Source organism: Colobus angolensis, unplaced genomic scaffold, assembly GCF_000951035.1.
Source record: "Colobus angolensis palliatus isolate OR3802 unplaced genomic scaffold, Cang.pa_1.0 Scaffold79, whole genome shotgun sequence".
Taxonomy (NCBI): domain Eukaryota; kingdom Metazoa; phylum Chordata; class Mammalia; order Primates; family Cercopithecidae; genus Colobus; species Colobus angolensis.
In genome coordinates, this window is record NW_012121709.1 from 612,577 (window position 1) to 628,318 (window position 15,742).

Genomic DNA, 15,742 nt, shown 5'->3' on the forward strand with positions numbered 1-15,742 from the left:
AAAAAAAAAAAAAAAAAAAAAGGACCCAGTAGAGCTGACTGGAGGCAGACGGGCAGGGATTCAGTGAAGGAGTGTACCAAGGGCGAGGGTGGTGTGCAGGGTGACTGGCAGTTTTCTAGCTTGAGAAGGGTCGGCGGGGGGATGGCAGTGGACCTGAGGAAGCTGGGAGGATCAAGGACCTCTTTGTGGACACTCAAAGTTTGAGATGCCTTGGACACATTGAAGTGGAGTGGTCAGGGAGGCAAGGGTGGAGGTGGGATGCGGAGGGGAGGTGGGAACATGAAAATATACTGATACCCATCGCCTGGTTTTTTTCGAAGGACACTTGGCTCCTAGGGCACAAAACAGAAAGTACATGGTTCGTCCAGGCCCGGGGCTTTGCATAGGTGCAGTGGATGGAGAGGAGTCAAGGAGTGGAGGCACATGGTAGACAGAGACTGTCCCCAGAGCATGGGGACTCCTGGCTGGATGAGAGGGACAGGGTCAGGAGGATGCAATTGGCAAAGTGGAGGGAGGGCTCAGTGGTCTGGAGGCTACTTGAAGTGATGGGGGGACCAGAAGGATCTGGAAGCCAGTGTGGTTGTGGCCCAGGGTGGGATGTTTAGATTTCTGATGTCAGAGAGGGTTCAGTCATTCTGATGATGGGGAGGGGTGGAGGTTGAATCTACGGTAGAGATAGTGAGAGGAACTGGAACAATGTAGCTGTCAAGTAGAAATGGGAGAGAGGGGTGGGCACGGTGGCTCACGCCTGTAATCCCAGTACTTTGGGAGGCTGAGGCAAGAGGATTGCATTAGCTCAGGAGTTCAGGGCTGCAGTGAGCTGTGATTATGCCACTACACTCCAGCCTTGGCAACAGAGTGAGACCCTGTCTCTTAAAAATAAAAATAAAAAAAAAAGAAAAGAAGAAGAAAAAAGAGAAAAGTATCTTTTTAAATCCCTTTTGAAAATGTCACTTAAGGCTGGGCAAAGTGGCTCACACCTATAATCCCTGCCCTTTGGGAGGCTGAGGCCGTGGATTACTTGAGGTCAGAAGTACAAGACCAGCCTGGCCAACATGGCGAAACCCTGCCTCTACTAAAAATACTAAAAATTAACTGGATGTGGTGGCACACACCTGTAGTCCCAGCTACTCAGGAGTCGAGTCTGAGGCACAAGAATTGCTTGAACCCAGGAGGTGGAGGTTGCAGTGAGCTGAGATCAAGCCACTGCACACCAGCCTGGATGACAGAGTGAGACTCTGTCTCAAAAAAAAAAATCACTTAGCTTAGATTGTCTCCACATATATAGGAAGAAGATGTAGCAAGAAACGTGATACTTTTTGGTCTTCTGTAGCCTTGGTGCCATTGTTGATCTTTATTAATTATCATTATCCTCAAAATAGCCGTAATGTGCTGAGTCTCTTCCTATTTGCTGGGCAGAGACTGAGTGTTTCAGCGAGCTTGTTAAGTCCTTACAATTGCATTATGAGAGAGAGAGATTATTATTCCCACTTTACAAATGAAGAAATTGAGGTTTAGAGATATCCAAGGGCCACGTGAGTGTGAGTGCCTGAAATTGGAGCCTAAATCTAGTCATCTGATAGCAAAGCCTGTGTTCTTATCTGCTTTGCATTAAATATAAGTTTAAAATAGAAAAATACTGACCAGGCTGGGTGGCTCACGCCTGTACCAGGCAGATCACCTGAGGTCAGGAGTTTGAAACCAGCCTGGCCAACATGGCGAAACCCCGTCTCTACTAAAAATACAAAAATTAGCCGGACATGGTGGTGCATGCCTGTAATCCCAGCTACTTGGGAGGCTGAGGCAGGAGAATCGCTTGAACCCGGGAGGCAGAGGTTGCAGTGAGCCAAGATCATGCCTCTGCACTCCAGCCTGGGCGACAGAGTAAGACTCTGTCTTGGGGGAAAAAAAAAAAGAACGATACTACAATAGAAGTCTGTGTTTATATGGTGGGGAAGGTTGGGTTTCAAAAAAACAAAGAGGAATGAATGTCTTAAGTGAATGCCTGTTTCCTCATCTGCTTCCTCTTCTGCTGGGAGGAGAGACCTGGGTCGCTTGAGGTCTCAGTTGCCTCCAGAGCTGAGTGCCACAGGGATGCAGAGGAACAGGGATGTTACCTGTTGCTGGTAATTCAGAGAGATGATTCAGGGTATAGTTACCTGAAAGAACAAATTGCCATACCAGACCTCTTGGTTCATATGACAGAGGCAAAGAGTTGCCTGCAGGATTGCCAGAAAGGAGACTAGTTCTGGGAACCTCATGAAGAGGACCTCTCAGTGGAACCTGGGGAGATTCTTTTCTTCTCCATTGGCTCACATTGGATTTAGGAAAGCTCGGAACTGGGTGATTCCTCAACCTCTTGATTTATTTAATTCTTTTCTGGTTTTTCTTGGTTCTACTCCAGGGGAATACGGAGAGAACGGTCTGGCAATACCACTTTCGGACCTGGCCGGACCACGGAGTGCCCAGCGACCCCGGGGGCGTGCTGGACTTCCTGGAGGAGGTGCACCATAAGCAGGAGAGCATCATGGATGCAGGGCCGGTCGTGGTGCACTGCAGGTGACAGTTCCTGCTGCCTTTCTAGGCCACAGCCTGTCCCTGTCTCTTAGCGCCCAAGGCTTGCTTTTACCTATCCACCCCTAGCTTTTTAACTGTAGAAAGAATTTAGTATCTGTTTGAGGCATAGAGCAACTGCATTAGGGGACATTTTGATCCCAAGGCATATTTCTCCTAGACCCTACAGCACTGCCATTGGCCATGGCCATTGTAACATGCTCAGTTAAAACAGCGAAGACTAAGTCAGCATGCTCTCTGAGTCCACTAGAAGTTGTGCATTAAGCAACTTCATCCTTGCTCTGCAGTTTCTCCTTATTCTTTGTGATGTTTGCTTTGTAGCTATTGACTGCTTTGTAGGTATTGAGGTGATGGGGATGTAGTGGAAATAGACCTGATTCTTGAGGATCCCTTAAGTCATTTTTGCTTGGTTCCCTTTTTTCTTCTTTTCTTCTACGATTCACCTCCTTGTGGTTCTGTCCTCTCTCTTTCTTTTTTTTTTTCGTTTTTGAGATAGAGTCTTGCTCTGTTGCCCAGGCTGGAGTGCAGTGGCACCATCTTGGCTCACTGCAACTTCCGCCTCCTGGGTTCAGGCCATTCTTCTGCCTCAGTCTCCCAAGTAGCTGAGATTACAGGTGTCTGACACCATGCCCGGCTAATTTTTGTATTTTGATAGAGACAAGGTTTTGTCATGTTGGCCAGACTGGTCTCGAATGCTTGACGTCAAGTGACCCACCTGCCTTGTCCTCCCAAAGTGCTGGGATTGTTAAGTGTGAGCCACCACACCCGGCCCATTCTGTTCTCTTCTACCATAAATATATTTCTCCCCCAACACGATATTTGTTTGCTTCACAAGATTCCAGCCGCTTTCTACCAAGGCCTTTGAAGGAAGCTGTGCTATGACCTTTGTAATGAGTCTGTGGGCTGCTGATTCTCCAGTTTGGGCTTCATGATTATACTGGGGAACATTGGGTCTCCTAAATCTCATTCATTTCTTGGGCAGGTAGATATATGTGAAACTTTTTTATTTGTCCAGTTGTTAAAGAAGCTACCTTTTATTGAGCCAGCCTCTGAACACAATGTTTTTTGTTTTGTTTTTAATTTTTTAAATTATTTATTTCTTCTATTTCAGTAACTTTATTATTATTATTTTTTGAGACAGAGTCTCACTCTGTCACCCAGGCTGGAGTGCAGTGGTGCGATCTCAGCTCACTGCAACCTCTGCTTTCTAGGTTCAAGCAATTCTCATGTCTCAGCCTCCCGAGTAGCTGGGATTACAGGTGCATGACAAAGTGCCTGACTAATTTTTGTGTTTTTAGTAGAGATGAGGTATTGCTATGTTGGCCAGGCTGGTGTGGAACTCCTGGCCTTAAGTGATCCTCTTGCTTCAGCCTCCCAAAGTGCTGGGATTATAGGCGAGAGCCACTGTGCCTGGCCCTCTTTCAGTAATTTTGGTGTATTTTTTTGTATACGATTCCTGTTTCATTCTGTCCAACCAGCACTCTGTATGGTATGTGCTGTTGTCCCCATTTCACAGATGCAGAAACTGAGGGTCAGAGAGGTTAAGGGACTTACCTCAGGCACGTTGTACTGGAGAAGCTGAACTCCAAGAGCAGGTTTGGGCTGACTCCAAAGCCGTATGCTTTTTGCCAACATATTTTCAAACACAAAGAGACAATTTTATAAATAGCTCCCAAGAGTAGACATTGTTTCTGTTAATATTTAATGGCTTGGTTTTGAGTCTGAAACCCCCATGAATGATTCTGTTGTCCCTGCTTTTTGTCCTTCTGCCCGCAGTGCTGGAATTGGCCGGACAGGGACATTCATTGTGATTGATATTCTTATTGACATCATCAGAGAGAAAGGTGGGTCATCTGGTGGGCAAGAAGCGACTGTTTCTGTTTTTAGTTTATGGAAGGAAAGTGCTCATGAAAACAGCCTAGGGAAGAGAGGTTGAATAGGAAAAATTTTTCACAAAAATCTGGGCTGAAGACTTCAGTGTGTCTGCTTGAGAACAGAAGTGACACTATTTGAGCTTTTGGCATAAAATGAAGTCTAGGAGCTGCTGAACCCACTGCCATGGCCTTTTGTTGCATACACAGTGGTAGTCTCTATCCAGCCACCTGAACCTTGTTTACAGTATGGGGTGATTTGTTGGAAAGTGAGGGAATCCTGACCTCTGCCACTTTATTATTTATGTAGTCTTCTGGGATCTTTGGTATTAGTCAGAAGTTCAACACTGTAGCCATTGCAACATGCTCAATTAAAACAACAAAGACTAAATCAGCATTGTCTGTGAGTCCACTAAAAGTTGTGTATTAAACAACTTCATCCTGGTTCTGCAGTTTTTCTTTATTCTTCTTGATGTTTCCTTCGTAGGTGTTGACTGCGACATTGACGTTCCCAAAACCATCCAGATGGTGCGGTCTCAGAGGTCAGGGATGGTCCAGACAGAAGCACAGTACCGATTTATCTATATGGCGGTCCAGCATTATATTGAAACACTACAGCGCAGGATTGAAGAAGAGCAGGTACCAGCCTGAGGGCTGGCATGCAGATTTGCATTCTCTTTCTAGGCCTCTTGGATACGCTCTCCTTTTGAGCAGGAGGAGAGGCTCTGATAGACAACTGTTTGATTTGGGAATGGGAAACAAACTCCCAACTAAAAGGGCCTCTGGAAACTGTTAATTATTCTCTACTTCTCAGCTCTGATGTTTCACTGCAGAGGAGCTTAGGGAAGGGCACCATCCTATCAGGCTGGCCTGCCAGATTGAAGAACTGCCATGCAGAAAGGTTCTGATGTTCCCAGGCTCACGTGGCAAGCGTAAAACTCAAAGCCTTGAAGTTTCTAGCCTGTTCCAGCCTTGATCCAGGCCATGTTTATCCTGATTCCATCCTTTAAAACGAATGCCTCACTCTTAATAGCGCACGGCAGTTTGAACCACTAATTTGGTCGAGTTGGAAACAGTGAAATTTCAATTTTAATAAGCTGTGCATAATGAAGAGGAATGTGGAATTGGAGCCTTTCCATCTGAAGCTATTCATAACAGGCACAAAGCTGAGTTAATTAGGAATATGCTGAGATGAAGGAAATGAGGAGAACTGCTCTTTTGGGGGCTGTGCTTCTCTCCCCCACCCCTCAACCCCATTGCCATGCTGCAGATGGGGTAGTGTCTAAACATCAGTGACGATTGCCTGCATTACTCTGCTCATTGCCTTCCAGAGAACTCAGCTTCTCCAAATGCTGAGCCCTTTTCAGAATGGGACCTGCCACCAATATTTGAAAGATTTCTAGCCTAGCAGAATAGCAGCCACGGTATCAAAGTTTGGTGGGCCAAAGTAAAGTAACTGCTAATTAGTTTAGTAAGTTTTCAGTCCACATAGACATACGGGATTGTTTTATTATACATAGACATCTTCAGAAACTGTATGTATAGAAATGTAAGGTCAAAATTTGAACTTCAGTGCTTTATTTTTTAAATTTTTTATTTATTATTATTATTATTTTTTGAGACGGAGTCTTGCTCTGTTGCCCAGGCTGGAGTGCAGTGGCACGATCTCAGCTCACTGCAAACTCCGTCTCCCAGGTTCACGCCATTCTCCTGCCTCAGCCTCCTGAGTAGCTGGGACTACAAGCACCCACCACTGCACCCGGCTAATTTTTTGTATTTATAGTAGAGATGGGGTTTTACCGTATTAGCCAGAATGGTCTTGATCTCCTGACCTCGTGATCCACCCACCTCGGCCTCCCAAAGTGCTGAGATTACAGGCGTGAGCTACTGTACCTGGCCAACTTCAGTGCTTTAAATCTGAATTTGTATTAAGTGATATGAAATATTTAGATGTAAGTTACTATAAGTTATTTTATATATGTCTTACATTATACTTAATTTCGCCCAAGAATAGTTAGGCAAAAAGTTGCCCAAAGAGAAGGATTTCCTAGTAAATACAAAGAGAATGTAACATAGTTACTGCAAGTTGGAGCATGTTCAGGAATGTCTTTTTTTTTTTTTTAATGAGAGAGGTCTCTCTCTGTTGACCAGGCTGGAGTGCAGTGGTGCAATCATGGCTCACTACAGCCTCAGTCTCCCGGGGTTAAGCGATCCTCCCACCTCAGCCTCCCAAGTAGCTGGTACTACAGGCATGTGCCACCACACCCAGCTAATTTTTGCATTTTTTGTAGTGTCACGGTTTCGCCATGTTGCCCAGGCTGGTCTCGAACTCCTAGGCACAACCAGTGCTCCTGCCTCAGTCTCTCTGAGTTGTTAGGACTACAAGTTTGTGGCACCATGCCCGGCTAATTTTTTTGTCTTTATTTTGTAGAGACAAGGTCTCACTGCGTTGCCCAGGCTAATCTCGAATTCCTGGGCTCAAACAACCCTCCCACTTTGGGTTTCCAAAGTGTTGGGATTACAAGTGTGAGCCACTGAGCCCAGTGACCTCTGGGTTTTAAAAATGTGTAGGCTTTGATTATTTATTTTTAAAAATGAAATCCTGCATGTATAGTTTTCTGCATTGTGTGGTTTGAATTTATCTGGGAACTGGCTGCCTGGCTAATTGTGGTAAAGTAAGAAGTACTTAATTTAGTAGAAAGTTTAAATGACAGACACAACTTTAAACCCAGCTGATTTATAAATGAAGCAAAAGAACAAAAACTCATTCAGGATAATTGGTTATTCTAAAATACAGTCATTTCTAAAATTATGAAGTGTTCATGACCTTTGGGAGTGAAAGAATTTGCTAAAAAAGGATCAGTGAATAAAAGGAATGATGGGTGAAGAACTGTGGGGAAGGAAGAGAAGAAACAGCACAAGGAAGGAAGAATATAAAATCAGATGTGGGAATCCAGGGGAAAGTGCAAACGAAGCAAGATTGAGAAAATTCTCCGGTTTTTATAAACAGTTCCCACGCTCTGCCAGTTCCTTGGACGTAGACTTTTTTGTTAACTTCCAATTACAGCAGTGGAAAAAAAACCCTCACATTTGCAAAAGTAGTCTGTGGAATTTTCTTTACCCAGCTTTCCTGACTTAACTTTTTAGCATACTTAACTTTATCATTCATTTATTCTCTATATTTAAAATTAACAGTGTGAATTGTAAAAGGTAAAATGTTTGTTGGTTACAAACATTTATACCCCTTTGTCTCTAAATATCATTTCATTTTAAAAAATAAATAATCTAAGCCTACACATTCTAAAATGTGTATATTTTCTAAAAATAAGGCCTTTCTCTTACATAACCAATGTCACAATTATTTGGTACAGTGATCAAAATCAGAAAACAAACACTGATATAATACTATCATCTAACCTACAGACCATCCTCAAATTTTGCCAGTTTGTCTTGCTAGTATCTTTTATGAGTTCAGGGTCACACAGTGCATTTGGTTATAATGTATCTTTTTTCTCTTTTTTGAGACAGGGTCTCACTTTGTTGCCCAGGTTGGAATGCAGTGTTGCGACTATGGCTCACGGCAGCCTTGACCTCCTTGGGCTCAGAGGATCCTCCCACCTCAGCCTCTCGAGTAGCTGGGACCACAGGCATGCACTACCATGCCTGGCTAAGTTTTGTATTTTTCATAGAGATGGAGCTTCACCGTGTTGCCCCAGTTGACCTTGAACTCCTGGGCTCAAGTGACCCTTCCACCTTGGCCTCCCAAAGGGGGATTACAGGTGTGAGCCACCACACCTGGCCAGTTATTAGTATGTTTAGTCTTTTTAATCTGGAACAGTTTCTCAGTCATTCTTTATTTTTCATGACCTGGATGTTTTTGAAGAGTTTAGGCCAGCTATTTACTAGAATGCCTCTCGATTTGGTTTTGTCCAGTGTTTTCTCTTGACTATATTCTAGTCGTGCATTATTGGCAGGACTGTCACAGAAATGTTATTGTAGTCTTCTTGGTACATCACATCAGGTACACACTGTTGATCTGATTCATTACTAGTGGTGTTAACTTGTCAAATTTGTTCACCATAAAGTTACTTGAGCAAAATGTAGCTGGGACTACAGGCATAGCAAAAAATGTAGCAAAAAGTAGTATTTTTGCTACATTTTTTTAAGCAAAAAAGTATTTTTCCCTTTTAAGTTAATCTCTTGACCATAAAGTTATTATATTTCCCTTTTAAGTTAATATCTTGTTGGTAGATACTGGAGACTGCGTAAATTACCTATTTCTCATAATACTTTTTGCCTACTAATTTTATATTCATTGATTAAATTCTTGCCTAAAAAATTATTACTGTGGTATTTGCCAAGTAGCAATTTTCTGTTTCCACCATTGCCTTTCCCCCAGCTTTTAAAAGTATAAGTGGCAAAGAAAAATTGCATATAAAGTATACACCATGATATTTTGATATATGTATACTTGGTGAAATGATTTTCAAAATTGAGTTAAATAATGCAGCCAACATCTCAGTGACTTTTTTTTTTTTTGAGATGGAGTCTTGCTCTGTCACCCAGTCTGGAGTGCAGTGCCACAATCTTGGCTCATTACAACCTCCACCTCCCAGGTTCAAGCGATTCTCCTGCATCAGCCTCCCCAGTAGCTGGGATTACAGGCGCCCGCCATCACACCTGGCTAATTTTTGTATTTTTAGTAGAGATGGGGTTTCACCCCGTTGGCCAGGCTGGTCTCGAACTTCTGACCTCAAATGATCTGCCTGCCTCAACTTTCCAAAGTGCTGGGATTACAGGTGTGACCCACTGCGCCCAGCCACTCTTAGTAAATTTTAAATGTACTTTTTTTTTTTTTTGAGATGGAGTCTCCCTTTGTCACCCCGGCTGGAGTGCAGTGGCATGATCTTGGCATACTAGAACCTTTGCCTCCTGGGTTCAGGTGCTTCTCCCACCTAAGCCTCCCAAGTAGCTGGGACTGTAGGCACGTGCCATCATGCCTGGCTGATTATTGTATTTTTAGTAGAGACGGAGTTTCACCATGCTAGCCAGGCTGGTCTGGAACTCCTGATCGCAGGTGATCCACCGACTTCAGCTTCCCAAAGTGCTGAGATTATAGGCATGAGCCACCATGCCCAGCGACATTACATTATTATTAACTGTAATCACCATGTTGTACATTAGATCTCCAAAATGTATTCATCTTATGTAACTTCAAGTTTGTACCCTTTGACCAAAGTCTCCTTATTTTCCCCACCCTCAACCCCTAGTAATCACTGCTTTAATCTCAGTTTTTATGAGTTTGACTGGTTTAGATTCCACATACAAATGAGATCAGGCAGTGATGGTTTATTTCACTTAGCATAATGTCATCCATGTTCTTGCAAATGACAGGATTTTCTTCTTTTTAAAAATAATATTCCTGCTGGACATGGTGGCTTGCGCCCGTAATCCCAGCACTTTGGGAGGCTGAGGAGGGCGAATCACTTGAGGTCAGGAGTTTGAGACCAGCCTGGCCAACATGGTGAAACCCCATCTCTACCAAAAGCATAAAAAATTAGCTGGGTGTGGTGGCACACGCCTGTGATTCCAGCTACTTGGGAGGCTGAGGCAGGAGGATCTCTTGAACCTGGGAGGCGGAGGTTGTAGTGAGCGAAGATGGTGCCACTGCACTTTAACTTGGATGTTGATGTTGTTTCACTTGTTTATTTTTACTTTTGTTCCCTGTGCTTTTGGTATCAAATCCTAAAAACCATTGCCATGACCACTGTCATGGTGCTTTCCCAATATGCTTTCTTCTAGAACTTTTTAGGTTCATCATTCCCTTTTCTGTTTTTAGTTGCAAGCCTACCATAAGGAAGGGCTTTTCTTTCTCCCTTATTTATTTATTCGTGTCTATCAGAATGGGCACCTTACTACTGTTTTTGTTGTTATTGCTTGAATTGACTTGAATTTGGCTAGTGGGAACCTTTTCAGATTGGGTACTCTGTCCTTTTGATCTGTTTCCATTTTCAAGCACTTCTTTAGACTTTAGAAGATGGTCTAGGCTCATTTTCTCCTTTCCCAGCCATTTTTCAAAGGAACCTGATTCCTTTTCGTGCAGAGTAGTAGTTTGAAACCAAGATCTGGGCACTGGGTCTGCTTGTTTGTACTGGTGCAATGTTCTTTGAATTGCTAATTAGCTGATCAATTACTGCTCTGTTTGAGTTCCCTCTCTGTAAAACCTCACACATGTGTACAGACAGTCCCTGACTTAAGATGGTTTGACTTATGATTTTTGATTTTATGATGGTTTGAGAGCAATACAACCATTCTGTTTTTCACTTTTCATTCAACACTTTATTTTAAAATAGGTATTGTGAGATGATATTGCCAACCTATGGGCTAATGTAAGTTTTCTGAGCACGTTTAAAGTAGGCTAGGTTAAGCTGTGGTGTTTGGTAGGTTAGATACCTTAAATGCATTTTTGACTAGTGATATTTTCAACTTATGATGAGTTTATTGGGATGTATCCCCATGAAGTCGAGGAGCATTATACATATCTCTGTATAGTAGAGTGAGTTCCTTATACCTTTCATCCAGTTTCCCCTGAAGTTAACATTTTACCTAACCGTGATACATTTATCAAAACTAAAGCATTAACATCAATACATTGCTATTAACTAAACTCTAGAGTTTAATTGGATTTTGCCAGTTTTCCAGTGAATATCCTTTTTCCATTCCAGGATGCAATTCATGATCACACATTGAGTTTGGTCACACTTGTCTCTGTAGTCTTCTCCAATCCGTGACAGCTTCTTAGGCTTTCCTTGTTTTTCATGACCTTGGTGATTTCTTTTTCTTTTTTCTTTTTTTTTTGAGACGGAGTATCACTCTGTTGCCTAGGCTGGAGTGCAGTGACATGATCTCAGCTCGCTGCAAGCTCTGCCTCCCGGGTTCATGCCGTCCTCCTGCCTCAGCCTCCCGAGTAGCTGGGACTATAGGCACCCGCTACCACGTCCGGCTAATTTTTTGTATTTTTAGTAGAGGCGGGGTTTCACCATGTTAATCAGGATGGTCTTGATCTTGTGACCTTGTGATCCACCCCGCCTTGGCCTCCCAAAGTGCTGGGATTACAGGCATGAGCCACCATGCCCGGCGACCTTGACGATTTTTAAGAGTACTGGTCACATATCTTGTAGGATATCCCTCAACTTGTATTTAATCTTATGTTTTCTCATGATTAGACTTGAGTAATGGAGTTTTGGGAAGAATACCACAGAGGTATATTGTTAAGTGTTCTCATCACTTGGAGGTAAATGTTATCCACATGGCCTGGTGATCTTGAACTTGTCTGTTGGTTTAGTTAGTATCGGCCAGATTTTTCTCACTGTATAATTACAAATCCTCCTTAACTTATGATGGGATTACAGCCTGATAAGCCCATCATAAATTGAAAATATCATAAGTTAAAAATGCATTTAATGCACCTAACCTACTAAACATCACAGCTTAGCCTAGCCTGCCTTAAAGGTACTCAGGACACATTAGCCTACAGTTGGGCAAAATCATCTCATGGAAGGCCTATTTTGTAATAAAGTGTTGCGTATCTCACGTAATATGTTGAGTATTGTACTCAGAATGAAAAACAGAAGGGTTGTATTGCTTTTGCACCATCATAAAGTGAAAAAAAAACTGTAAGGCAAACCATCATGAAGTTGGGGACTGCCTGTACTCTTTTCCCCTTTCCCTGTTCAATTCTTTGGAAGAAAGTCGTTTAGTTCAGACCATACTCAAGAGAAAGGAAATAAAGCTCCATCTCTTGGAGCTTAATTGAAACTGGAATGACTGGTTTCTACATACCTTATTTAGAGTCCCTTTGTAAGAAAGATTTGTTCCTTCTCTCCATTTGTTTATTCCATTATTTATATTGATAGAGACGCATGTATATTTATTTTATACTTTGGGTTATAATCTATTTTTCTTGCTCAAATTGTTACAGCTTTGGTCACTGGGAGGTTCTTCAGATTGGCTCCTGTGTCTTTTGACATGTCCCCACCCTCTTGTTTCTGAGTACTTCTCTACTTTGGCATTACAAAAGATGTTCCAGGCTCCTCTTATATTGTTCCCTGCCGCAGCCCTAGAATCACCCATTTCTATGGAGCCCTGGTTCCTTTTACTTTAGACTCTGGGGTTTAGAAACCAGTCTGGGTGTTGGGTATGCTCATTGCTGCTTCTAGGCCCTCTCAGCAGATCGAGCTAGAAAACATATGGCTGTATATGAATCCATGGATTCACATGTATCTATCATTGTTTTCTGTATCTGGCCATCTGTATATATATTAAGCTAAACATGAGTTCATACTGATGTCTCAGACTCTAATCCATTGCTGCAGGGCTCATTCTTGCCTTCCTCTTGCTTATTTGTGACTTCTTTCTCTAACAGGGAAAAACCCCAGTCTCATTATCAACAACCTATCTACTTATTTGTTCAACCCTGGTATAGGTGTAAAGTAGTTTCAGAATTACTAACCTATACCCCTGTGAGAATTGTATTTGCCAACTAGGCACTTCTTCTTTGAAGGAAATACACACCACACAGGGAGCATCTCTATACTTCAGCATGCAGAGATCTGAACAATGTTCTCTCTGAGTGAATCATACTGCAGGACAGAAATTACTTTTAAAAATTCTGTAATGGGTCAGGCCTATAATCCTGGCATTTTGGAAGGCTGAGGCGGGCAGATCACCTAAGGCCAGGAGTTCGAGACCAGCCTGGCCAACATGGTAAAATCCCATCTCTACAAAATTACAAAAATTCGCCATCTGAAGCAAGTGGTGGCATATGCCTGTAATCCCAGATACTGTGGAGGCTGAGGCATGAGAATCACTTGAACCTGGGAGGCAGAGGTTGCAGTGAGCTGAGATTGTGCCACTGCACTCCAGCCTGGGTGACAGAGCAAGACTCTCTCTCAAAAAAAAAAAAAAAAAAAAAAATCCATGATAGCAGAGCTAGAATAGAAATGGGGTTGCACAGGCTGAATTTCAGTTGTTGCAACATTAAACGAGCAAGATTTAAACTGGCCTTGTGTGGCACTTGATATTTGGCTGCTTGTATTTTATTAAACACTTTCTTTTTGTTTGGTGTCTGTCATTCCTTTGAGAAATATTTGAATGCTTTTTCTGTTGCAGACATTGATTAGATGCTGAGGTTGTAACAATGAAGAAGATAGCCATGGTTGTTGCCTCATGGAACTGAAGTTTTACCAGATGTAAAATTTGAATTAACATGAGACTGTGCCCCCATGTGCCCTATTGTTTCTTCACACAGCTCCCTTCATTTCCTTGTTTTTTTCATACTTGTTCATTCATTCCTGCATTAATTAAAGTAGGTTGTACTGTGCCAGGCACTGGGAATATTTAAGTAGTCATGTTCCTGAAATGGAAATAAATCCAGCATGGTTGGAGTAGAAGGAGTTGGGGTACAATGTGGAGTGTGATGAGGGGATTAGAAAAGTAAGCTGAGACCAGATTTTTTAGTTTGGAGGGAGAGGTGGGGCTTATAGGCATATTACAGATTTTAGACTTTATTTGGAGGGAAATGGAAGTCATTGAGGAGTCTGAAGCAAGGGAATGGCATAAAAAGATCTTCATTTTAGGCCAGGTGTGGTGACTCACACCTGTAATCCCAGCACTTTGGGAGGCTGAAGCGGGTGGATCGCTTGAGACCAAGAGTTTTAGACTAGCCTGGGCAACATGGTGAAACCCTGTCTCTACCAAAATTACAAAAATTAGCTGGGCATGGTGGCTCATGCCTGTGGTCCCAGCTACTTGGGAGGCTGAGGCATGAGAATCACTTGAACCCAGGAGGCAGAGACTGCGGTGAGCCAAGATTGTGCCACTGCATTCCAGCCTGGGTGACAGAGTGAGACTTCATCTCAAAAAAAAAAAAAGAGAGACCCTCATTTTGAAAGAGGACTCTGGCTTGAGGGTGAAGAATGGGTGGGCTCCAGGCTTGAGCAGCTGCAGGGGCCGGTGAGGAGCTGCTGCAGTGCTGCACGTGAGAACCCGTCATGGTTTGGTCAGAGTAGGTGGGACTGACAGTGAGCACAGAACGAAGTAAAACCAGCAAGATTTCATGATGGGATAGTGGAAGGAATCATGGTGTTTGTAGTCTTCAAATGTGAACCCAGAGTGCACTGGACAAGTAGTCTAGGCTGCTCTGTAACCAAGGCAAGTGTTTTCATTTTACCCTCTCCTCCTGCTTTTGGCCTTTGATTTTTTGTAATTTAAGGTTTATGAGTGTAATCAGTTACTTCACATGGAAAGATACTTAATACCAGATGATTTTGGAGTCTTGTGATCGATCCCTTCTCTCAATCTTGGTTGTGTGTCAGTTGGCAAGGCCATAGGATTTATTATGAACATTGCAGAAGGCTTGGTTACTGTGCTGTGACATTGAATTTGGGTGGAGATAGATCAATTTCAGATGATTTTCTAGGCCTCAGAAACACATTACCCTCTACTCCACAAACACAAATCAAAACAAAACAATCCCTATTCCCTGAGAATTTCTCTTGATCTATCACACAGCCTGGGCTGTCACAGTACTGAGACGAGCCCATCTGATTTGTGAGTCAGTTTTATTTCTTGGTCTTCTACAGAAGCTAAAAAGTTCCAACATTTTTTTTTTCTTTTTTTTTTTTTGAGACAGAGTCTTGCTCTGTTGCCCAGGCTGGAGTGCAGTGGCATAATCTCAGCTTACTGCAAGCTCTGTCTTCCAGGTTCAAGGGATTCTTCTGCCTCAGCCTCCGAGTAGCTGGGACTACAGGCACATGCCACCATGCGCCCGGCTAATTTTGTGTATTTTCAGTACAGATGGGGTTTCACCGTATTAGCCTGGATGGTCTCGATCTCCTGACCTCATGATCCGCCCACCTCGGCCTCCCAAAGTGCTGGGATTACAGGCATGAGTCACCATGCCTGGCCCAAGTTCCAACATTTTAATGCTTTTCCTTGGATTCCTTTGAGCCATTGAAGTAATTCCTGTTTCATTTATACGAATTATTCCACACTAGAAAATTCTGTTGTAATCACTTTATGTATTAATAGAAATACTGATTTCTATTTTCAAGGAAGTATTGAGTAGGGAGGGGGAAATAGGGATTAACTGTTAAATGGGTATAGAGTTTCAGTAATACAAGACAAAAAACTTCAGAGATCTTCTATACAGCAGTGGGTATATAGTTAACAATACTGCACATCTAACAGTTTGTTAAGAGGGTAGATCTCATGTCATGTGTTTTTAAAAATTACTT

The 15,742-nt window shown here is 42.8% G+C and overlaps 1 protein-coding gene across 1 annotated transcript in view; it reads left to right on the forward strand.

The window, feature by feature from the left end:
• Positions 1-15,742, forward strand: part of PTPN11 (protein tyrosine phosphatase, non-receptor type 11) — a 103,439-nt gene that overhangs the window by 78,646 nt on the left and 9,051 nt on the right. The window contains exons 12-14 of the mRNA XM_011928728.1: positions 2,405-2,559; positions 4,351-4,418; positions 4,933-5,084. Of these exons, the coding sequence (XP_011784118.1) occupies positions 2,405-2,559; positions 4,351-4,418; positions 4,933-5,084 (375 nt within the window). The remainder of the gene's footprint in view (positions 1-2,404; positions 2,560-4,350; positions 4,419-4,932; positions 5,085-15,742) is intronic.